The sequence below is a fragment of the Drosophila sulfurigaster genome, chromosome 3 (genome assembly GCF_023558435.1).
Source record: "Drosophila sulfurigaster albostrigata strain 15112-1811.04 chromosome 3, ASM2355843v2, whole genome shotgun sequence".
NCBI lineage: Eukaryota > Metazoa > Arthropoda > Insecta > Diptera > Drosophilidae > Drosophila > Drosophila sulfurigaster.
In genome coordinates this window covers 26,658,114-26,682,881 of record NC_084883.1, presented here as the reverse complement: position 1 = coordinate 26,682,881, position 24,768 = coordinate 26,658,114, and the positions used below count along the sequence as shown (strand labels likewise).

The 24,768-nt window shown below is 41.5% G+C and overlaps 3 protein-coding genes and 1 long non-coding RNA gene across 9 annotated transcripts in view; 2 read left to right on the top strand and 2 right to left on the bottom strand.

Annotated features, from left to right (window-relative positions):
* The first annotated feature begins 57 nt into the window (after positions 1-57).
* LOC133843409 (liprin-beta-2) lies at positions 58-3,311 on the top strand. Its single transcript, XM_062276935.1, has 3 exons — positions 58-650; positions 716-1,734; positions 1,796-3,311. Exons 1-3 carry the CDS (start codon positions 417-419, stop codon positions 2,691-2,693), a joined length of 2,151 nt encoding a protein of 716 aa, XP_062132919.1. The 5' UTR covers positions 58-416; the 3' UTR covers positions 2,694-3,311.
* Positions 2,784-9,682, bottom strand: LOC133843408 (uncharacterized). Of its 3 annotated transcripts, none has more exons than XM_062276934.1 (2): positions 9,297-9,682; positions 2,784-6,122 (listed from the first exon to the last, which is right to left on the bottom strand). In XM_062276934.1, exon 2 carries the CDS (start codon positions 6,116-6,118, stop codon positions 3,572-3,574), a length of 2,547 nt encoding a protein of 848 aa, XP_062132918.1. In that variant the 5' UTR covers positions 6,119-6,122; positions 9,297-9,682; the 3' UTR covers positions 2,784-3,571. The 3 variants fall into 3 exon arrangements, with proteins under 3 accessions (XP_062132918.1, XP_062132916.1, XP_062132917.1); XM_062276932.1 differs by lacking the exon at positions 9,297-9,682 and adding an exon at positions 6,684-7,151 and having other exon boundaries at positions 2,784-6,126; XM_062276933.1 differs by lacking the exon at positions 9,297-9,682 and adding an exon at positions 6,195-6,635 and having other exon boundaries at positions 2,784-6,126.
* A 1,882-nt stretch (positions 9,683-11,564) lies between these two features.
* LOC133842169 (synaptotagmin-5) overlaps positions 11,565-24,768 on the bottom strand; it is a 34,721-nt gene continuing 21,517 nt past the window's right edge. For 2 of the 4 annotated variants that reach the window (XM_062275156.1, XM_062275157.1), the window contains exons 2-8: positions 15,449-15,896; positions 15,137-15,367; positions 14,502-15,051; positions 13,593-13,873; positions 13,389-13,538; positions 13,186-13,326; positions 11,565-13,110 (exon numbers count right to left, since the gene is read on the bottom strand). In XM_062275156.1, coding sequence (XP_062131140.1) covers positions 12,964-13,110; positions 13,186-13,326; positions 13,389-13,538; positions 13,593-13,873; positions 14,502-15,051; positions 15,137-15,367; positions 15,449-15,784 — 1,836 coding nt within the window. In that variant the 5' untranslated portion in view covers positions 15,785-15,896 and the 3' untranslated portion in view covers positions 11,565-12,963. The remainder of the gene's footprint in view (positions 13,111-13,185; positions 13,327-13,388; positions 13,539-13,592; positions 13,874-14,501; positions 15,052-15,136; positions 15,368-15,448; positions 15,897-24,768) is intronic. The other 2 variants (XM_062275158.1, XM_062275160.1) reach the window with 1 other exon arrangement.
* On the top strand, positions 15,981-17,603 carry LOC133842170 (uncharacterized). Its single transcript, XR_009894369.1, has 2 exons — positions 15,981-16,697; positions 16,757-17,603. It is a non-coding gene; the product is annotated as an uncharacterized LOC133842170 (long non-coding RNA).

Sequence of the window (24,768 nt, the reverse complement as noted above, 5' to 3'; positions counted from 1 at the left end):
CTTCAACAAATAAGATTTGTTACATAAAATAAGGATTTAGATAAAATTACTTACAAATACCAATATGCGTGATAAAGTGTACGAGCTATAATTAGTAAACACGATATATCGCAATATTTCCGACAAATATTAGTATATTTTGCAATTCGGTATGCGGTCACGCTGTTCCAATAGCAAAATTTTCAGCAACAGATGGAAATCTGTGTTTTCGTGCTGTTTTTTTTGTGATAAATTTATTAATAAACGCTTTTTGGCTTTTCCAACGGGAAAAATGACGTGCCTAAATTGACGGGCTTATGTAATAATAATGAAACAGTGTGCGCGCATTGAGAATTGAATATTCTGCCTTACATCGATCACCGGATACGGATTACAACAAACAGTAAAAGCTTTGAATATTCATTTTATGAATTATTATGACAGCCACAGCCAGCGAGGCAAGCAAAATGCTTGAGGCAGCATTGCAACAAATGGATGGCATTATTTCAAATTCGACAACCACGAGCATTGGTCCGACAACTCAGATACAGGCTCAAATAATACCGGGATCAGCAACGGCTGCCTCATTAACGAGCTTTTGTGAGCGTAACTTGATTTCGGCCACAAATGTTTTATCAACAGCCAAGACATTGGCGCTGGCATTGCAGCAGGTGAGTCAGTGTAGTTGTGATTTAATCGCCACCAATTAGTTACTGTCGCATCGTTGTTGTTTTAGGTGGGCTTAGCGGCGCCAGCACCTGACCCCGTAACCGCGGCAATCATAAGCGATTGGTTGGAAACGCATATTCCACGCCAGGATTCTGATGAACGAATGCGACGCTTGCAACGCGACAAGGAAGGATTGGCGCTGCAGTATCAAATGCTTGCGGAACGCGTCTCCGAGCAGGCAGACCGGATAATCGAACTGGAAGGATTGCTAACTGACAAGTCGCAGCAATTGTGCACCAAGGAGGAGCAATTGCAGCGTCAAATGATATCGAGATCGGCTTTGGAGACTCAAAAGCTGGAATTGATGAGTGCCTTAAGTGAACTCAAGCTGCACCGCGCTGCCTTGGAGTGTGAGAACGAGCTGCATGCCAATGATAGTACTACGATGCCCTACGGCAGTATGGGAAATCTCAATCAAAAGGGATACACAGCTGATGGTTCTATGGCACCGAAAACTCCACCCTCGGCTTTGCGTCATCAGATCAAGCCGCAATTTCACAGTTTGCCACGCTCACATGGTGCAGCCAGTAAACAAACGCAGCGTCTGCCACCTAACAATAATAATAACAATAGCCGAGTGCTGGATGTCAATGCCAACAGCAGCGGGAAGCAGCGTAATGTGGCATTCGCTTCCAACGAACAAATTCTAATTGACGACAGTGTGCTGAGCGTTGATGGTGCTGCTCCAATTGGTGACGATATGTCGATGTACTCGAGCTTTAGATCGCAATCACAGATGACACCATCGCCCAAGCTGCGGGATCGGTCTGTGCGTGGCATTCGAAATATATTGGGGAAGCTGCGACGCAGCAACAGCAGCAATTGTGAACTGACTGCACTTGAGCAAGCAGAGCCCGATGAGTTTCGACGTGGTGGCGCGCGAGCAACAGCTGGCGGTCGCATCGAATGGAGCGCTCAGACGCCTCTGTTTAGCGACCCGATTCAACATTACAGCAGCTGGAATGCACAGGAAGTGTGCAATTGGTTAACGCATATGGGTCTGGGCTGCTATCAAGATAATTGCAGGTTAGTCTTCTTTGTATTTCCGAGTAAAATCAAGATTATTTACGAATATCATTACTTGCAGAAAGTGGCTAAAAAGCGATCCAAGCGTGTGTTTCTTTACCGCATCGCCCGTGGACATTGAGCGTGAACTTCACCTTAAATTGCCTTTACATCGTAAGAAAATCTTATTGGCCATTGACGATATAACAGGCAAGGAGTTTGATGAGCTCACACTCAAAGCGGCCAACTTGGATGCTGCTTGGGTGCTACGCTGGCTAGATGACATTGGTCTGCCCCACTATAAGGACTACTTCGAACAGGCCAAAGTCGATGGTCGCATGCTACATCGCTTGACCCTCGAAGACCTCTCGCAGCTGCATGTTAACTCATGCTTGCATATTGCATCCCTACGCTGCGGTATTTTGTGTATGAGACGCTTATCCTGGGACGCAGAGGGATTGATTCGCCGCTCCACGAAATTAAACGATAGCAATGATGAAGCCACTAGCTCAGATAAGGAGAGCGTTGATCTATGGACTGCACATCGCGTTATGGAGTGGTTGAAAACCATCGACTTGGCGGAGTACGCACCAAACTTACGTGGTGCTGGTGTCCATGGTGCATTGATGCTATACGAGCCACGATTCAACGCTGACTTGCTCGCGGATCTACTTTCGATTCCGCCCAGTAAATCGCTACTTCGTCGCCATTTGGCAATGCATTTCAAGGAGCTCGTCGGACGTTTGATCATACATAGCAAACGTGATGCCGAATCAGCTCCTGGCTATTTGCCACTAACGATTACGGCCAAATTAAAGCCACCAAAGCGTTCGCAGTTTACATTGAAACGTCGTAAGAGTACCAAAGGACAGAGCGAAGTCGATTGGACTGACTTAGTATGTCCCATGAATGCCGTTGTGCCAGTCACTTTTACTACGGATCCGGGAAAAGATCACGAAGGCTCGTTGAGCTCTAATTGAGCGGATGCCAGAACGACACTGGAGAGCTATGTATGTAAGCCAATAATTGCGGATATCGCAACATATTGTTAATCTAGTTTTAAGCAAACGCCAGAAACTGACCCTGAAACGGATAAACTGCCCCGATCGATAACGAAAAACCAAACATACCGATTTACTAATCAACAACACGACAATAAACTGTATTAGCAAAAGAATTTAACTTCCCACTGAAAGCAATGTACGCATTAGGACCAAAAAACAAAATAACGAAAAACCCGAAACGATCAATTACGTATTAACCATGCAGGTTGCTAAACGCACAACATTTATACTATAATTAACATTTATGTATACATTTTGATAAATGTGCACTTTTATATACATATTCTTATATACTAACATAAGACGACTGGAACTTTTTAACGTCTTCCAAAAGAAAAAGCATATTGACGAGAACTGAAGTATTTGAACGAGCATCTATAACCAATCTGGAAAACAAAGCCAAAGTCTGGCATAATGCACAAATTTAGAGTTTTTTTTATTATTATTATATACTAACCATTAATTGTACGTATTCAAAGGATATTTCTAAGGTACAAGTAAATAACGCCTTATACATTTTGTACGGAAGTTTAATTTCCCCCATTGTTATTTCATTTCGAATGGGCTTGTTGTTGGTGTTTCTTTTTATCATATCAGAAGTACAGAATTAGTTAACAATAATAACGTAATGACAGTAAGTACTAGAGTTGATGAACGACTAGAGACGTTCCAGCCAGCATGGACGGAATCAACATACTTCGATTGTCTTTGGCAAATCCGCGACAATCCACAATTCGTAAATCTATCAATCTTTGGCAGTGCTTTTTCGGTGTTAGACTTATTATAAATTCGACTTAGGTGGCTTGATTTGCAGCCGTTTGGGTTGCGCCCAAACCCTGAAGACCCAGACCAATTTGTCCGGCCAACATATTCTCAATGACGCGCGTATCGCTGTCCTTGCCAGCATGCTTGTCCAGATCGCTTTCGGGTATATGATCCTTCCAGTTGCGGAAGAGGTAGCGCGTAAACTTCTTCAACTGCCGGAACTTGCAGTAGGTGGCTCCCTCAGCTGATTGCAGCTGCTGCGTTTGTATCAGAAATCCCTTCTCCTTGAATGTCTTCTCCAGCTTCTCGCGTTGCTTGGAGCGTCGCGATGAACGTCGCTTGGTCGCGGCAACCACAGCAGTTGGAGTTGGACTCGAAAATGTGCGTTGTGGCAGTTCTTCGGTGCGTTTGTGATAGTCCTCAGGATGTGGCGTTGATAGTCGCATGGGACTGTGCGAACTCGAGTAACACGACGGACTTTGCGGTTCAACGGGCACCAGGCTGCTGGACATAAGCAGGGACGAGGTGGGCGACTCGGGTGGTATGTGCAACAATTCCAGACTGAGATCCGTCGACGGTGGTGGAATATCGATGTAGAGCTTGTTGTCACTGCTGCCATTTGAGGATATTGAATGCGACTGCATCTGTTGTTGCTGTTGCTGTTGCTGCTGATCCCGGGAGATGAACTCGTAGCCGCGCATGTTGCGATCCCCGGTGCCATTGTAATAGCGATAATTCCCCTCCGCATCCACCGAGAGCATTTTCTTCTCCTGCAGCGTCGGCTTGGCGCCGCCAGTAAACTTGAACTTGCAAATGCTGACCTCTGTCGATGGGCTGGACGAGTGTTCAGCGGGCATGGGTGGTATGAAGATTGCGGAGCGTTTGCGCTTGCGCATGGCAGGTGGTGTCACTGCTTCTGGTGACTGTTGCTGTTGCTGCTGCTCCAGCGGCTCTCGCTTGGCAGCTGGCGATGAAGCGGCAGTTGGTGCTGTGGGATTCATGTTGGCAAAGAAGCCATTTGGTATGGGTATCTTAAGGGCTAGCTGATTGTCTTTTTCAATGGTCTCCACGGGCAAACCCAGGCGACATGTTTCCATGATCTGCTGGTAATATAATCCCATCGGCTTCAGCAGCAGCTTGGCGGAGATTCTCGACTTTTTATCCTCCGTAAATTCCAGCGAAAAAGGCTTGTTATCCTCTGGCCTGTAAAAGTTGGCTGTTGCATTGAGGTCCGTGGAGGGTCGCTCGCTGTCGCCACTGGAGATGGAGTAGCGATCGCTGGACTGATCTCGCATGCACAGATTCAGTGGCTCATCCACCAGGTTGACAAAACCCGCAGCTGGCAGTGTGAGAGGTCCGCTGCGCTGAGAAAGCAAAGCGGGAGTCGACTTCAAATCAGCAACAGCTGGAAAATGTTGAGCCGACGTCGTGGCTGTGGTTGCAGTGGCTGGTGTCGATGGTATAATGGTGCCATAGTTCTTGTAGATCAGATGACAGATGTCCGCCTTTTTTGGCTTGCGTCCGCGTCGGGGCTTGTAGTTGTCCAGCGTGATCTCGCCCATGTACGGCAGATCGGCATACTTCATGGCGCTCCGCTTCGGATTGGGAAGAGGCACCTCTCGCAAGGGTTCCAGCAACGTGACAGCAGGCGGCGGAGGCGGTGCTACAGCGGTGGCTACTGCAGCAACCACAGTACTCTTCTTGGCCTCCTTGCAGTTGGCCTGCGCCTGCTGCTGTCGTTCCGCGTTGCGCTGAATCTCCGCGATCTTGCGCAGCCAGCTGCGCACGTTCTCATGCGAATGATTCGTGGTCGGTGGCGCCGCTTTGACCACAGGTGCCTCGACTGGCATTGTGCGTGCCGCTGACACTTGGCGTCCCTGAGTGGCCTCGTAGTGGGCAGCGTATTCGGCGGGCAGAGCTTGATGATGGAAGCGCAGCTTCATCGCACCATTGGCATTCGAACGTTTCTTGGACTTGCTCTGACGTGTGGCTCGCTGTGTTGCAGCCGCAACTGAGACTGCTGCTGCTGATGGTGAGGAAGCCAACTCATCCAGTGGCTGTGATCGCTGCTGCTGCACTTTGCGTCCGTTCATCAGGTTCGCCTTGAGCTGTTGCTTCGTCAGTGTGCTGCACTGTGCTCCATTGTGCACTGCCACTGGGACTGCCTGCTGTTCCTCGGTCTTGCGTGCCAGCAGCGTCTTGAAGGGGTAATCCTGATCCTCATCATGCGGATCGTTGCTGGCTCCGTGCGAGATTAGCGGATCATCGGAGCCCTGCAGCAGCAGCTTTGTGCTGTTCAACTCGAGACGAAGACGCTCGTTCACTGTTGTTTGCTGCCACAATTCCGACTCCAAGTTGCTACCGCTGTCCACTTCCAGTTTGATGTTGGTCAGCAGGTCATGTGAGAGCTTTTGGAACTTGGGCACCACCATGCTGGTGCACATTTGTGCTTTATTATTGTTGACAGCAGTTGTTGTGTGCCTATTGCTGATGTTGTTGTGGTTGTGGTTGTTGTTGTTGTGTTGTGGCTCACAAGCATTGAAGGCGATGGCCTCTTCGCGCGTTAGATCCTGCATGCTCCTCACTGCCAATGATAAGAGAGATAAGCACAATGAATTGATCAGTATTCCCCAGTTGATCACACACACGCACACTTTGCTTGTTTTCGTTGGTCAAGCACGCTACGCCGGCAGACACTTTTCCGTCGTATCCGTATCCGTCTCTGTCTCTGTCTCTGCCTCTATATCTCAGTCTACGTCTCTATTGGCGGCACCGCGGGCAATCTATTTAAATGCTCTGCGAACTGGCAAGTGGCGCTGTATCTGACACACACACTCTCTCTAGCACACACACACACACACATACACACACACACACAATCGTAGAGAGAGACAGCGACGCATTTCGCTCTGAAATCTTTGAGATTTTGTTGTTGTGCATGTGAAATTCGATTCCCGTGGGGGGAAAGTATGCCCATAAATGGCTTAAACACACTTGGCTATTTCAAGATTCGCATTTTCAAGGGACACCGAGTCGAGGCCATATGATGATAACAACAATTCCTGGCAACGTATTTAATTACATGCATTTCATTCTTAAGATTACATTTTTTTTCGTCCATAATTGTATTGTAAATATTACCTTTTGTGTGTGTTGTTTGTTTGTTTTGTTTTTTTATTTTATTTTTTCTTTGAATTTATTATTATTATGGTTTGACTTTTAGCCTGAGTCAGAGTGTCAGTCCAACAGCTACGCCCGCCTATCGAAATGGCAACGGAAACGACAACTAACGGCTAACGCAATCGCAGCATCGCCACCGCACGCGTACGAGAATACATCGTGTTGACATCCAAAACTCAACTAGTTGTGGGAAAGTCACTAAAAGCATCTTTTTTTGTTGAAAATATGCTCCTTAGATGGATCGCAGCCGGAGACGGACGCAGACGCAGTTACGGGGCGATGACGATGACGATGCGATGCGACGGAGAGCAACAGCAAAAGCAAAAGCAACGGCAAAGGCAAAGCACACACACCCCACACACAATAGAAGAAAATAGCGCGGACGTAGACGTGGACATAGACATGGATGTGTCTGTGTGTGTGTGTCTGTTGAGCAAACCAAAATGAAAATCAAATTAAATTCTTCTGCCGCTCTTCGCATGCTTGTGTGTTATAGTACTAGGTATAGTAGTCATCGGGCAGCGGTGCGTTGTCGTGTCCGTATTTAACGCCAAACACGAAGATAATTTCTTCGTGTATTCATTTTTAGAAAAATTCAACTTGTTGCCGTCGCGTTGCTTTTGCGGCCATAAACCAACAAATTCCAACCTTCCCTCCCCCTTGGCAGCACATCCCCCCAAACCTGACAACAACGTAACGCCAAAAAAAATAAAATGAAAATATAGAGAAAATGTGGAAAATTCATTTCGATTCCGCACGATCGTTTCATTCATGAACTCATTATTACTATTGTTTTTCTTTGCGCAATCCATACACCTAAGAATTTCTTAATGGAAATTAACAGCTTAAATTGTGTTAGTCTGTCATAGCCTCCAAGTTGCAGAGTCAATTTGAAGGGAAAATTTATTGCTGATCTGCATGGATATCCAAATTAAGTGATGTTAAGGCGCAAAGAACAATTCTCACTCTTCACCCTCATAAATATTTAAACAGCACAGTTTTAAGCTTGACGTAGGCATAGTCAATTAACTGCAACAATTAATTAATCATAGAGACACTATGCTGTGGCGCCATCTAACGGACGTTGTCTACATAGTTTAGTTGTCTTCGCAGCTAAATGAGTAAGATTTGGAAGGTAATTGATTCACAGTGCAGGAAACAGGGTATATCTTTGTCGATCACTCTGTAATCTACACTGCAATATTCTCATTTATTTATGTTTGAGATAATTCTCTTAGTTCTAAGTAAGATGTACAGCAGCTGCGTTGTTCAAGGTGTGCGCGATTCCCGAGTTCGTAATGCTGCTACGCATAGGTGGATCGCTCAGTTGATGGCGTTTATTAATAGCATTAAATGTCCGAGACTTCTGGTTAGGGCAACTCAGATTTGCCTTGCGTCTGGTTAGGTGTGATTGGCCGTGTGTGTGCGGATGCTTATGTGTGTGTGCGAAGAGAGACATAGTAGGAGTATTTGTGTAGCGCTCAGCTTATTAGTTTCGGATAAGGAAAAATGCCCTCAAAATAGATGACTCTTTGCGTGTATTTATTTCGGGATGTTCCAATACACATGCTTTGAATTTCAATACTTGCGCGCATCGGAATATAGGTCATAGTGGTTTAATTCGATACGAAAATACATTCATAGATATTTGTGGATATGCGACTAAGTGCAGGCAACATAATCCCATCTCGCTATTTATTTATATTGTCGGGTCATGCTCATAAATTAATGTCAATTGTATTCTAATTTTATGAAAGCTCCATTTAACGAAGGATCTTCAAATTGCATGTCTAATTTATCCACCAACAGATGCACTGCTTGCATTAAAGTACAAGCAGTCCATATAAACACTGCTTGGGCCGAGCTTTAGTTTCAGAGTAAATGAACGTTAAAATAAATCTTAATACTAAATTGGACTTACTTTTTGTCTCTCATGTTCTCTGTCAATCTAATTTATGTAAATACATAACTTACTAGTCCACAAAATTAAAAAAATATTTTTTTTCACTATATATGTATATAAAAAGCAACAATTTAGCTTAGAGAACATGTAAAGTTGTGATGCCGTGGGAATGTAATGCGAAATTAGCTCAGCGACCACTGAGACTTGCACATGCAGTGAGTTAACCAGAAAAGTTGAGCATTGATAGTAGGTGGGCCAGTTTACAAAAGTAGTGTGTGCATTGAATGGAAGTTGGCTAAAAAAGTGAGCTACTATTTGCATTCTACGAGCTGACAGCAGACAGACCGCAGACAACAGCCGGGCTTACATCACCATCACCATCATCACCAGCAACAGAAACAGCTACAGCAATAGCAGCCAACGGCAACAACAGCAGCATCAGCGGCTTTTCAGTCGTAGGTTGTGGATTGTTGTTGGCCAGAAGTTGCGCCTTGCGTTTGACGCACGAATATTGCACATCTATTTGTTTGCTGCTGCTACTACTGTCTCAGTTGTGGAATACTACTCACACTAACACACAGTATGATGAATGTGTGGAGTAGGTACATAACATACATATATTTATAAATGACATTCAATAGCATTTTTATTCAATACCTGCTTACGGGTACGTATATATTTGTATTTATGGCCATAACTGCCACTTTGGCCGCCTACGCGCTGTTAGTTCAAAGAACAGCACAATCACATGCACAGAACAGAACAGCACAGCACAGCTTAGCAGAAGCACAACAACACGATCACAGCCTCAGCCTCAGTTTTCAGACTCAGCACATTCATTAGTCTGATACGATTGTGTCACAATTAAATCAATTGCTTATGTTATCAATAAATTTCAATAGACAAATTGGCTGTGAATATTATATGTGTATTTCTCTTAATAAGGTCTACATTCATCATCAGTGTCTAATAGATGATGTCAAATTTGAAATTCTCTTCACGCAAACTGAAAGCCCGCTTCATTTTGCAGTACCACAATGCGCGTCAGCGTAGATTTATTCGCGGCGTCGACATTGCGACTGCGATTGCGGTTGCAAAACATCTGAAAACAACGAATTCGCATGCGCGCGCCAGCTGTTCTGGCCAAACAGAGTTGTCGCCCAAATTAATAGCCATGATATTAAAAATTCTTGAATTGAAATTTCTATACCTATAATATTGCACATACAGTTCTCATTTAAATTATATTTCTTATTTACAATTTAAGAATACATTTCAAATTAAGTGAATAATTTTTAAAATTACAAAAATGCATTCAAAAGATGCATACATGTAAAACAAATCATTACAAGACCTTTGCATACATTACAGTTTGAGAAGCATTGTATATTGTCTAAAAGCGAATTGTCTAGCTATCAAAGCAGTGCACACAACGCGAGCAAGCAGTTGACACTCAATATCACCAAAGAAACCTTACAGAGCCAATCAAAGACAGAATAGGTGTTGTGTTTTGTATTTATTCAATGAATAATTTTATAATATTTTTCAAATATAATATTGTACACACCACTATGTGGATAGGTAGTGTCTGTAAATATATTTGTAGTTATAGTGTACAGATTGGGCTAATTTATTTATAGTTCTTCAATCCTCAAAAGCATCATAATATTCTTTATCCATTTAACACATAATTTCTTAGATTTCTTAAATAACAATCAATAGACTGTACATATGTAAGAATACATTTTAACATTTACACAATGTAAGTAAAAGCTATGTATGTAGACAGGTATACATGCCAGAGAATGTTACAAATACAAATTTAGGTAAATCGGAGGTATTTCAGCATTATATTGTTTGTGTTTGTGAGTTCCCCTTCTATTGAATTAGGTTTTATGCTATACATTCATATCCATTTGATTATTTACCCACAACATTGATCTATAATAAGTTTATTTCCACACATACATACATTACATTTACTGCAATTGAGAAGTATATTTTATTTAATTACAGGTATGAAGACGTTAGAAAATATGAATGAATATTCTTATTATTTTATATTTTTTCAGACACTTAGAATATGTATATGTATATGTATATGTATATGTATATGTATATGTATATGTATATGTATATGTATATGTATATGTATATGTATATATATATGTATATGTATATGTATATGTATATGTATATGTATATGTATATGTATATGTATATGTATATGTATATGTATATGTATATGTATATGTATATGTATATGTATATGTATATGTATATGTATATGTATATGTATATGTATATGTATATGTATATGTATATGTATATGTATATGTATATGTATATGTATATGTATATGTATATGTATATGTATATGTATATGTATATGTATATGTATATGTATATGTATATGTATATGTATATGTATATGTATATGTATATGTATATGTATATGTATATGTATATGTATATGTATATGTATATGTATATGTATATGTATATGTATATGTATATGTATATGTATATGTATATGTATATGTATATGTATATGTATATGTATATGTATATGTATATGTATATGTATATGTATATGTATATGTATATGTATATGTATATGTATATGTATATGTATATGTATATGTATATGTATATGTATATGTATATGTATATGTATATGTATATGTATATGTATATGTATATGTATATGTATATGTATATGTATATGTATATGTATATGTATATGTATATGTATATGTATATGTATATGTATATGTATATGTATATGTATATGTATATGTATATGTATATGTATATGTATATGTATATGTATATGTATATGTATATGTATATGTATATGTATATGTATATGTATATGTATATGTATATGTATATGTATATGTATATGTATATGTATATGTATATGTATATGTATATGTATATGTATATGTATATGTATATGTATATGTGTATGTATGGAAATGAATGTACGTACTATACATTAATATACATATTGTTCCATTTAGTGTATTTTACATATTTAGTACACTTTACAGTAAGCTTTGGCAGTATACGTACATGATGCCTGCTCCATATATCGAAAAGTACATAGGAATTATATTTTTATTTATTTCAGAAGTAAATGGAAAAGAGTTTATCTTATACGATATACATGTGTGTATATAACTGTTAATATTTATTTCTAACAGTATAAGTTTTTCCACAAATAGAAATTTGAAGTAATGTAATTATCGTTGTAGTTTATTCACAATTATTGATAACTCTTGTGCTAGCTCCGTTTTTGCAGATGAACATTCGTATTCAATAATCAATGGAAGGAACATTTAATTAAATAATTAGCATAAGCTATTGGCGTTATTTTCTGCTAAGATTTCAATAATTTCTTTACACAAACACACACACTCACTCAACGCTCACTGCACACACACACACTTAAATACAAATTCACGTACATACATACATATATTGTGTGCGTGTGTGTATACGTATTATATTGGCGCATTGAAAAGGACAACATCAGCAATTTGTCAACTGTCGCCAATACAAAGAGTCCCTCTTGTCTCCGCCGTCAGTCAGTCGTCCTACTTCGTCCTACCTCTTGAGGCGACTGTGAGGGTTAGTCTGGGCCTGTGCTGTATGATTGACGAGCATTCAGCGAAAGGAAACGTTGTTGAAATGTTTTATATTCATAATTATTTAAGAAATGCACACTTGAGTTCTTTGCGTCAAAGGCGACTGAAATGTCAACAACTCGGTTGACAGTTGTGCTTCTTCTAGTCATATTATGTACGTGTGTACTACTCACAGTTCCTTCACTTCGTTCACTCATTCAGTGTATAAATGGACAACATACCGTTAAAATGTAGTTCTATTGTATGCTATGTTTTTTAAAGGGGGTTTCCTTAACACAACACAGACTTAACCCCGGAACATCATAAATACAATTCGGTTGCTCGCTTAAGCATTCATTCATTTGTTTGTAAGTATGTCATAGGAACTTTTGATTGAGCTTGTGCATTTCTCATTAGCATTAGATAAGTACGAAGGAAACTAGCCTAACAAATTATAAAGTATTTGCAAAAAAATGCTACAAGCTAATACAGACGTGCCATACACAAGTACGAGTATATAAACGTACATACTGCAAGTTTTGGTATATACGCGTAGATATGGCTTAAAGTGCATACTATTTTGGCATAGACTTAAAGAAGCTTGCAACTTCATCTTCGCTGTTGCTTCTGTTGCTGCTGCTGCTGCTGCTGTTGCCTGATGTTTGTTTAACAATTTCTCAACGTTGCTACTCCCCAGCTAGTTGGCCTAGCGGATGTAGTGCCACATGGCCGTCGGCTTGCGTGCATTGTTAATCATATCATGCCAGTGCTGGCAGCCCGTGCCACTTTCCTGTGGCCCAAGGCCACAGCATCCAATTTCCGTTGCTTCGCTGCCAGCGCCAACCACATAGATCTATGGGGAAACGGAAGCATATTTGATTGATCAAATATTTAATTGATTGTCAATTAGACTATTGGTCGGACTCACCTCGATGGCAGAGTTGTGTAGATAATTTGATTGTAGATTGAAAGTGAACGCCTCGTTCCAAATGGGATTGGTGGGGTCATCGGACTTGGTAATGCTTGTCTTCTTCTTCTTAATGCGTTTGCCATTTTGAATAAGATAAATCTTAAATAATAAATTGTTAGTCATTAAATGTTATCAATAAATTACAACCATCTGCACTTTACCTTGACGTAAGGCTCTGTCAGCGTATCCAAGTTTCTTGCCTTCATTATGACAATGGTCAAGCGTTCCGCCTGTGGCAAATAGTTCAAGGAGCACAAGAGCTCCGGTCGGTCCTCCTTGGGTTTTTTAGTGCGCAACAAATCGCCCCAGATCTGCGTAAACAATCCTTAGTTGAAGTATCTTATGTTAAGAAGAATTTAACTCACCTCAACTGATTTGGATAGATCGAGACCATCGACAGAAATGCGCACTTCTCCAATGATGTCATTGTGCGAGTAGCGATCATAGTCTAGCACCTGTAGAACTAATTCCTTGCCCTGCAGTTGATCGCGAGAAACCGGAAATTTGAAATGCTGATCAAAGTAAGGATTGGATTCCCCACGATGTATGTGCGTCTGACGTTTGCGATTGTCCACATCAGGTTGTAGCATGAGGCGCACATAGGGATCCCGAAAGCCGCCCTCCTCAATGGGGCTCAGATTGTGTGCTTCAAGAGGGATTATTTTATTAATTATGTATTTCATAACTTATTTTTTATATTACTAGCCATATTTAATCGAATAATATGATAGTGTGTTAACACACTAAGCGTCAAAAACTGTAGCTTTTAGGCAGTGTATTTAGAACCTAATCGGATATGTGTATTCGATAAGGTTTTCAGTGTTCCGCTGTAGATTCCAGTGTATTTAATAGTTAATTGAATTAGCATATTCAATCGGTTTTCAAACACCATTCAGTTGAACGCACAACGGACTTTGTTAACGAACAGAAGCTGAGTGAAGACTTGTCCTATAAATTTAATTTAGTGCTTGTGCTTGAGTTTTTATTTAACGATAAAGTTTTCTTTGATTAGGGTTTGATTTTTAAAAAAAAAACAACAGACCTATTTCACTCTCAAATTTGGTAAGCTTTGTATTCTAATTGAACGCGTTGATCACTCAGCCATTGATACTCTGCCCAATAAAAATGAGCAAAGAGACATATAAACCTACAAACCCTATAAAGTATATCAACTTTTAATGCTAATTGTCACTGTAAGATCGTGATTATAACTACAAATAAAGTGACACAGAGTCGCTCGCATTCAAGCGCAGTCAGTCACTATAATAACTTACCTTCAATCAAGTGAACTGTCAAATCGAAGAGATGATAGTCGTATTTAACCCGTAGGTGCAGCCGACCTACTGCATGGCTAGTTCCCGGAGCCGTCAAGTAGACTGGTCCATCAGGCATACGATAGAGATCGGGCTGTAGGGCGCCGAGAGGCGAGGCGGGACCCACAGTTGGATCGACGCCAGGTTGAGCTCGCGGTGGTATCAGCAAGGGGGAGAGACAACGACCACCAGCCACTCCAATGCCACCAACACCGACACCCTTGCAGCCCACAGATCCACCAGCTGCACCCATCACCATGTTGCCGGATGATCCAACACCTACACCAGGTCCAGCACTGGCCAACGAGGCCAAACTGCTCTGAGAAGGACTTGGCGTTCGCAAGTCACTGACGTCAGTGGAAGCCGGGCTGCCACAGCGTGCGTCCAGTGAAATCGTTCGCATGGGACTCGGCGAGCGAGCGAGGTGGTGGGGAAACGCCGGCTCACTGGGCAGCGAACTGCGTCCATCGGGTCCAAAGGTGCGTATTTGGGGAGAAGAGCCACGATGTCCCTGCAGTGAAGGTAAACGACATTGCCATTAACACAATTAAAGTGTTTAAAGTGTGGCAACCAATGCTAGAAATTGGAGCACTTACCGACTGCCTGGACGGAGCGCTGTCCACACTGCTCTGGCTGGAGATGGAAGGCGTGCGCTGCAGGCGCGGCGGAAACGAGCGGCTCTGATGATGCAAGTGCAACGGACTGTGGAACACCTCGGCGGGGCCGCGCATTACGTCCCCCGGCATCGGATGGTTGGGCACACCCGGAATGCCATGCAGCTGCGTGGGTGGTTGAATGGGTTGTGACTCCTTTGAAATGTTCACCTCCTAAAGGAAGCAGACCAAAAAAAAAACGAGGTATAATTAGCCAATTAGAAAAGCCAACGAGTTCGACTAGTTGAAGAGCACCTCTGAATCTGTGGGCAAGTCACAGCTATCGCTGACACTGCCAGCCGAGACGCTGCCTATGCCGCTGGTGGTCGAGGTGACCGACGAAGCCGATGGCGGCGGTGTCATTGGCTGCGGTGGCGGTGGCGTCGTTGACGGCACACCCTCGCTTCCGGGCAGCGTTGGAGCGCAACTGACACTAGCGCTGGCGCTGGCGCTGGCACTGCTCCCCTCGTCGGCCGAGTTGCGGTCAAGAGTTACGCGACGCACAGCACCGACGCGTTCCTTGGCCATGCGGGACCACGACTCGATGCGCTTGTGTGCCAGCCAGCAGGCTGCTGGACCTAGGCCACTCATTTTTGAACTTTGTTAACACGCACTCTTCTTAACGTTTTTGATTGTTGTTGAATAGCGTTCACCGAAGTGTTTGCTTAATCTAGTCTCTAATTGGTCTGCCCTTAAAAGTAGACTATGATTTTGTTACTCGTTTTGTGTTGAAGGCCACAGCCACGCGCATTTGTTAATCAGCTTAAATTAGGCAGTCGCATATCATATATTGGAGTAGAGATATGCTAGAGTGCAATGACATCGCAATCACAATGATTAAGTTTCGTCGCCTCCAAATCGTATTAATTATACGCCATGGTAACCACACTCCCAAAACCAAACTAGCTAACACTCCATTTCAGAGTGCCATTCACCAAAAGGTGGGCAGCTAATGCTTAATTATGGACTGTGGCCATAAATATGCAGACGAAGACATAGTTATTTGCCAGCCTGAGTACATTTCGTTGCTTGGATCGATCGAAGGAGGCGAAACGGAGCAAAAGACGCCGAGGCATCAGCAGATGAAACGAGAATCCCCCAGAGAACTGCGCTCGCTAAGCAGCGTGTCGAAAGCGAAATGAAAATTCATTTGTAGTCACACCCAATCGTGGAATCCTACTTTTCTGTCCATGCCGCTGACGTTGCAAGGGGGATGACAATTGAAATGGCAGAACATAGAACACACAGAGGGTAAAAGAGAGAAAGAGAGAGCGGTCCAATACAAAAGTATACAAAAATGTATTTTCAAGTATTAAATAAATTAAATGAATTTAAGCACGTGTAGCAAATGACATCAAAACATACACCCAGAGAGCAAGAGAAAGAGAAAGAGGGAGAGTCAACTGAAGAGCAAAAGAAGAAGATACGGACAATGTGAATCAGAGACCAACCCTCAAATTAGTTCGGGATCATAAGAATACGTTTGTTAGCTGCTGAGTGCTGTGTGAGTAGCACTCGCAACAAATGAATATTCATGTGTTGTAATAAGGTTTGTTATTACAGAGCGTTGTGGTTTGGGAAAAGTATCTTCAATTGAAGGAAGAGTTTGCTGACATACAACAGTTATAGAGACTGGGAAGCCAAGTGGACACAAGTTTATGTTTAATAATAAGCCAAACTCATAATTGCATTTGATGACACCTTCAAAGCAAATCCTTGTTATCCCTCGCCTAATACAAATACACCCCCAGGACAGGATAAGAACTGCGAAAACATCAATTTGGTATCATTGAAATGCAGCCAACCGCACCGTTGCTAATTGACACCTAAACTGCAATCAAAGCGACAACGGCCAAGCCCATTTTTCAACGCCAATGCACAAGCATGACACCAACAACATACACACATACACACACACACCCAACCACACACATTCGCTGGCATATGCTTTGAAAATCCCTGCGAAATGCGGCAAAAACTAACGCAAAAGCAACCCAAAAATAAAGTGGAGAGTGGCGAAAGTTGAACGGCGAACGGAAAGCAGTCCTTAAACGTACCCTCAACGCCCTTGTCATGGCGTAAAATTGCATGCAAAAGGCGTTTTAATAGCTTGGCATTTTTCGCAGCTATCATTGCCATATGAATGTCAACCCCCCTCTGAGAAACCAGAACCTACTACTCAACTGCCTGGCCAGGGGTAGTTTGAGTCGAGTGGAGTGGAGTGGAGTGGAGTGGAGTAAGGGCTTGCGGCACAATATCAAATTGAAATTTTCCACTTTGTTTAATTTGTTAAGCCTTGATTAATGGCATTTTCATTGTATTGCACTCCAGTTGAATTTGTGTCGTCGTCAGCCATTTGCAGCTACACGATTCTAGTATTCATTACAGATTAATGGACTGCACAACAAAACATTTGTGCAACATATTTTGCACATTAAAGTGATTACCCCAAAAAGTTTTTGTCAGTTACAAGATGCAATGTAAATGTGATTGGAAAAGCTTTGTTGTGCTTATGCATTGAGGCATAAATCGCATCTTTTGGCCAGATACCAACCACAGCTTAGATGTTGTAATAACCTTTTTGGGGTTTAAAGTGCTCGAGTCAAACAAAGCTGCAACTGTGGCAGCCAACTGTAAATAATTAGTTCCGCAAAGTCATTGCAAGTAAATGCAAACTTCTTCCCCCACTCCCCCAGTTCCACCCTTGCTTGCTTCCTTAGCGTTCCGGCGTCCTTGCAACATTGCAACAACAGCTATAAAATAGAACAGCAAAGCTCACTTTACTGTCGCCCGCATGTGTATGCGTGAATGTGTTCAACTTCGAGTATCTGTGTCTGTGTATGTGTCTGTGTGCTGCGTTGCACGACTCATCGTGATGTGCTTGCGAGATTGAAGATTTAATGGGAATTCTGTTGGTTGGTCTTGCGGTTTACCAAAATCCTTAAATTGCATCTTCTGAGCTTCCTCCCCAAACATATTCAAGCAGCTTGCTATTATTATTATTATAATTACTTTAGTTCATAACATAAACATAGCTACGAGACAATATTATTCGGAAATTCGACAATGTAATTAAAATTCAAATGAATGCATTTGTTTATAGCTTTGAAGTCCCTTTTCCTAGAATAAACAATGCAAGTTTATTCATTTCGCAATGCTGCTTGCAACGGTCCTTTTCTTCTGCTTTAAAATGCATAAATGGAATGTTATAAAATTTCATAATGAAGTGTAGCTTAAAGAATGCGATTTCCACAAGCAAAGTGCACCAAGAAATGTCAAATCCCCAAACACCTAATTACCTCTTCATTGTTCCTTTTAATTTCTATAAAACTATCAAATAGGCTTTGAAAATTATTTCTATCTGACTGAAGCTTGAAAGATTTAAGTGTATGCCATTTTAATTCAGTTTGCTTTTAACTTTTAGTTCGTCAGCATCAAAATTTTCTGATTTTATGTTAGCAGGTCGTCTGCTGTTTAGTTTATTCATTTTCATTTTATATTTAATTCCATATTAATTATGTCGTTGCGTTTGGTTAAACAGCCGGCGAAAGCCGCATTGCGTATTAGTTCCGCTTTAATGTCGAGATCCACAAATCCAAAAAATATCACACTAATCCGCAGCATGAGCAAGAAGAGCGACAAGAAGACTGATGGCACATGCAAGAATGAAAAGTGTGGACCATCAGGCGATAGTCAGTTCTTCGCTGGCTGCTTTAAAAGTATGCAAGAAGAGTCTATGAACTCACAGTTAACTAATTACCAAGTCTTTTATCATTTATAGCAACCCCAACGAAGCCATGTCCTGAGAAGAAGCAAAAAGGAGGCACCTGTAAACAGGGCTGCAATGGCCGTTGCAAGCCAGGAAAGTAAAGGCTAAGCACCAAACGACTTGCTGATATAAAATAAATAAATAAGAAAAGTAAATAGATAATAGATAATAAAAGAGCAACAAAACATTTTCAATTTGATTTGTCATTTTTTAGAACATTCAGTTTTAAAAATAGCTGCTGAACAAAAAGAGGGCAACAAAATTCAATTTAAATTTCCAATTTCAAAATACTTGCGACATGCATTTAAGCTGTTGCTTTCAAATAACATTTCCCTGCTTTTTGCATTGGGGAGTAGGTGTCGACGTCCTTTAAAAAAAAAATGTTCAACGTCTGCTTGCAGAGAACCTCGAGCACAAGCATATTGTGTTCAGTTGTCTGCTGTGTTCAGTTGCCACTGCAACAAATGGCAATCCCCAGCGGAAATTTTAATCCTATTAGCAGAATAGTTGCTCTTGTTTCGTATTGTGGCCATTTTTCTAGTCACAGTGTTGACGGGTGCCAGGCAGCTTTTGTCCTTGAGCTTGCTGTCCTACATACATATGTATGTATATGTGCTCCATTCTGGTAATGTTATTTGCCATAAATGGAGATGGAATGAAAGCTATTTGATTATATTCGCGCCTTGTTTCAGTTACCTCAATGTGTGTATGGGTGTGTGTGTACGTACAACCGCTTATGATGGATGTGGTATTGTTATCGCAACGACTTCAGCATTCAACTGACAAATGCAAATGCGCATTAGTGTCAACCAATCCGCATATCATAATATACAATATCAGTTGCCGGTGTGGGTGTAATCTCAGCAGTAGCAACAGCAGCAGCAGCAGCAGCAGTAAACCGAGCAACACAACAAAATAAAAGCCGTAAAAACAATTAGCAAACAAAGCGAAATTGGCTCGTCAACTTTTGACACACACGCACACAATGAGAGCAGAGCGAAAAACAAAAAAAGAATAGGCGATATATATAGTATAGAAGAGATATATGAGTAGGATGAGCAGGTTGGGCAGCAAAGGAGCAGCAATAATGGCATCAGGCCAAGTTTCATTCAGCAGACGATAATACAGATCGGGCATTTCCGCTGCGTAAGTCCTCGTAATCTTATTTAAATAATTGCAGGACAAACAGAGACCCAGGCCTGTGCCTCAGGCCCAGGTCCAGCACAAAACATAAAACACATACCACATAGCAAAGCCGTAAAATCCTTTCTGACCATGTCCATGTCCGACAAAAGGCCAACACACAGGTACTATGGACCGTGGCCGGAAATTAAAATGCAAAACAGCAGCTCATTATACGCTTAACTACACATTGAAAACTCTCGAGTTGCAGTTGGAACACGTTCCTGAATTTGCTCCTTGCAGCTCCTTTCAGCCTCTTGACCCAGTAGCATTTTCAATTTGAATTGTGCAGCTTGCACCAGAGGCTTAAACAAATTGTACGTGCATATAAAAGTGTTTATACACACTATAAATATTATATATGTATGTGCGCCAACAGAGGCAAAGCAGAATATGACTTTGAAATTGGCTTTTAAGTTAAATGGAAAAGAGCAGCAGCAGTAGTTATTTGCTGCTGCTGCGGCTGCTTTTGTGTAGTCAAGTGCTAATGAAAAGCTTTATAAATTGAAAAATGCATTTCCATATTGCTGCAGCAATTGATCATTTGGTTGTGCAACAATTCAACGTATGTGCATTGGCATTCATTTTTCCCATCACACACACAGACAGACAGAGTTCAAATGGCAACCGCAACCACAATAACAATAACACTATTAAAGCAGCAGGCATCAGAGAGCAGTCAAAGGTCCTGTTAATGCGCAGCAATATGGTGAGAATCGTGCAACACTTGTTGGTCTGGCCATATGGAATACTCGAATACGATTACGAATACGAATACTGAAAGCCTGGGCTGCGGAAAGGGCGGAAAGGGTTCGCCGATAATCCGTTCATCAAACGTCAATAGAGCTCTCATCGCTGTCTGTCAACTTGTTTACCAAGCATTCGTGCCCAAGCCGGAGCTCGTCCTCTGTGTGTTGTTGCGGCATGAGATCGCAACCAGACGGAGAGACAGACATACAGATAGACAGACGCAAAAACCAGGCATCCGACTCCGCAGGCTATAAATTAATCACCAATACAATGGAAATTGTGAGGCAGTTGCACTGATAGCTTTCCATTGTGTGCAAGTTTACGTACTTGCTCGTAGTTTTTCGTTTTCGATTTCGATTTTGATTCGGTATTCGTATTCAAGTGAAATAAGCCTTGGGGCCACACGCATTCCGACAAAAGATTTTCCTTAAATGTGTTTAATGCTATTTGGCATTCATAAGGAGTTCTATCTCCGAGTTTTCTTTCCAATCAGAGCTGACTTTGTCCTAGACTACTGCTGCTAAACTGAATGCGAAAAGGAATCTTTGCGGTTCGGATCAAAATAAATCAAAACAATGCGCATTTTTGGCAAATTCGCTGTGTGAAAAGCAAGCAACATAAGACTGCAAATGCATCGAAAGGATCGATAGCACTTCAAAGGATGCTCCGTCTCTGGCAATTTGACCATTTAACCCTTTCCTTGCATTGCGAATTGCAGCAGCCATTGTATCAATCGGGCAAAACATCTATACATTTGCACTCATGCATTGGCTTGATCCGATTTGCGCATCCTTTATGTTGGCATTCTCACATACGAAAAACGTATCCTTGCCAGCAGCTAGGATTTGATAGAAGCGTTTTGTGTTTTGGGCACTGCGTCAATCTCGTTAGCAATCAATAGATCTATGGTAAACAAACAGTTCTGTTTATATTGAATCTATTTGCGTTTTTTCTCCCCCAAGTTTTCGGAACAGAAACTGACTTCGAATTTCAATCATCCAATACGTTGTGAAAAAAAATATATGTATGTATATTTTGTTCTCTTAATAGAAGTAATAAGGAAAACGCACATCTGAGTGTCTAAACAATATGAAACATATTAGGTTGGCCAAAAAGTCTTGCGGTATTTCCGATAGGTGTCTTTGCAAGCGCGTAGTTCTAGTTCTATTTATCGAATCGGTTCATGCGATACCTTTTTGGAAAGCTCTTTTCCCGCGCTAACACGTGTTTGATTTATTGTTGTTTGTCTTGAGTCGTTCGTGAGTTATAGCGTCACAAACATGGAGCAAAATAAAGAGAAAATACGGCATATTTTACAGTACTACTACGATAAAGGCAAAAAATGCAACTCATGCTGCCAATAAAATTTGTGCAGTTTATGGACCCGATACAGTTTCCATTTCCACCGCACAACGATGGTTTCAACGTTTTCGTTCTGGTGCGGAGGTGGTCGAAGATGCGCCACGGTCCGGAAGGCCTGTCGTCGAAAATTGCGATAAAATCGCCGAATTGATCGAAAGAGATCGGCATAGTAGCACCCGTAGCATCGGCCAAGAGCTTGGCATGAGTCATCAAACCGTTTTAAACCATTTGAAGAAGCTTGGATTAAAAAAAAAGCTAGATGTATGGGTGCCACACGACTTGACGCAAAAAAACATTTTTGGCCGTATGGATGCATGCGAATCGCTTCTGAATCGCAACAAAATCGACCCGTTTTTGAAGCGGATGGTGACTGGCGATGAAAAGTGGATCACTTACAACAACGTGAAGCGCAAACGGTTGTGGTCGAAAAGCGGTGAAGCTGCCCAGACGGTGGCCAAGCTTGGATTGACGGCCAGGAAGGTTCTTCTGTGTGTTTGGTGGGATTGGCAGGAATCATCCACTATGAGGTGCTCTCCTATGGCCAAACGCTCAATTCGGACCTGTACTGCCAACAACTGGACCGCTTGAATGCAGCACTCAAGCAGAAGAGGCCATCTTTGGTCAACAGAGGCCGAATTGTCTTCCATCAGGACAACGCCAGGCCACACACATCTTTGGTGACGCGCCAGAAGCTCCGGGAGTTCGGATGGGAGGTTCTATTGCATCCACCGTATAGTCCGGATCTCGCACCAAGTGATTACCACCTATTTCTGTCCATGGCGAACGACCTTGGTAGTCGGAAATTGGCCACAAGAGAGTCCTGTGAAAATTGGCTCTCCGAGTTTTTTGCCAATAGAAAAGCGAGCTTCTATAAGAGGGGCATTATGAAGTTGGGAACTCGTCATCGAACAAAACGGCGCATATTTGACTTAAATCGCATTATTATAACCAATTTTATGAACAATTGAAAATTCAATAAAAATACCGCAAGACTTTTTGGCCAACCTAATATTATATTTAGCATTAGTAACTCTTTATTCCCGCTACACATAGGGTAATAACACAAATTATAATCTAATAGCAAACATGATTTGTGGTACACGATATTCCTGAAAATTTGGTTGTGTTATTTAAGAAATGGTTTTGTATGACAAAAAACCCCAACTTAAATCGGTTCTTAGTTTCATTGGCTGGTAAGAACAGCTTCGATAACAAATATACGCGTTAGTATAGTTTAGTAGGTTTATAGTATAATTTTGTTATATTCTAAGAATATGGTTTTATTGAAAATGGGTAGCGGATAACTCACATTCGGACACATCCGGTTAAAGCTTTTTACTTGTTTATTTTTGTGCATAACTTAAAAGAAATTAAAACTTATAATTTATATTCAAATTAATTTTTTTTTAAGCTTAGAGCTAATTGTTTGGTTATTGAACAATTACGCGTATTGTGCGCTTTTAACATATTTTGAGTTTTGCGCTTTTTCTGCTGAAATGGCGTAATCGAATTGTGCCACTTCGCCCACTATTGATTTCATTTGAATTCATATGTATAATCCCACAAACATGTGAATAACAATTCGCTGTATGGTGTTTCTCTGTTTTGTTTCGACTTTATTATTGGTCAGCACGCAATGTGCTTTAATTGCATTTGCATATTGTACTCTGGCCATAAATGCATTACGCATATCCTTAGGCCATATGCGAGTACATATGGAGTGTGTCCTACATACATACATTCATATTTTTTTATTGGCTTTTCTCACACAATGTTGTTATTGTTTATTGCGCTTTTAATTAATAGTCAGGATTATGGGCTGCCTTAACCCGATGACGTAACGAACGACCCAAACCAAAATGAAACTTACTGCTTCCTGTGGTATTGCGAACCGAGAATTCAATTAAAAATTAACCAAACTAAATGCGTAACGGAAATCGAATAAGCTAATTGATCCCGCAGTGAAATGTTGCCACAGATTCCGGAGCGACGGGCTAATGCAGCAAGCGGCGTAAATGTATCCGTCAGATACACAAGCTTGTATCTATGCGATACAGACTGAAATGCACTTGTGCATGCGTGTGAAATCGTTTGAATGTGTGCGTGTTGTGTGTGCTTGCAAAATAAATTGAAATTTACGAGTGAACCTCAAAGCCAAATGGTAGCGAAAACATGTCGAAATGCATTCAGTACTCGTAAAACCAGCTGAGACTTATGGTTGAGATTGTATTTAACCTTAATGCACTCTCGAACTAACATAAATCTTCAGGTATGCTTAGCACTGGATATCATACGTCTAAAATATCACGATAAACTTCTTGCTAGCGATCGTTCTACTATGAAACAGCATATGCCACGTCTCGACGACAATTTTTATTAGCTAGCAAACTCTAATTGTAACAAATGCCTCGCATTCAATCTCAAAGGTGCGCAGCATTGGGATTCTCTCTGCTGACTCTTACACGTGGCCACACGTTCTTTGCCTTTTGTGCCGTTTATTGTTATCATCATC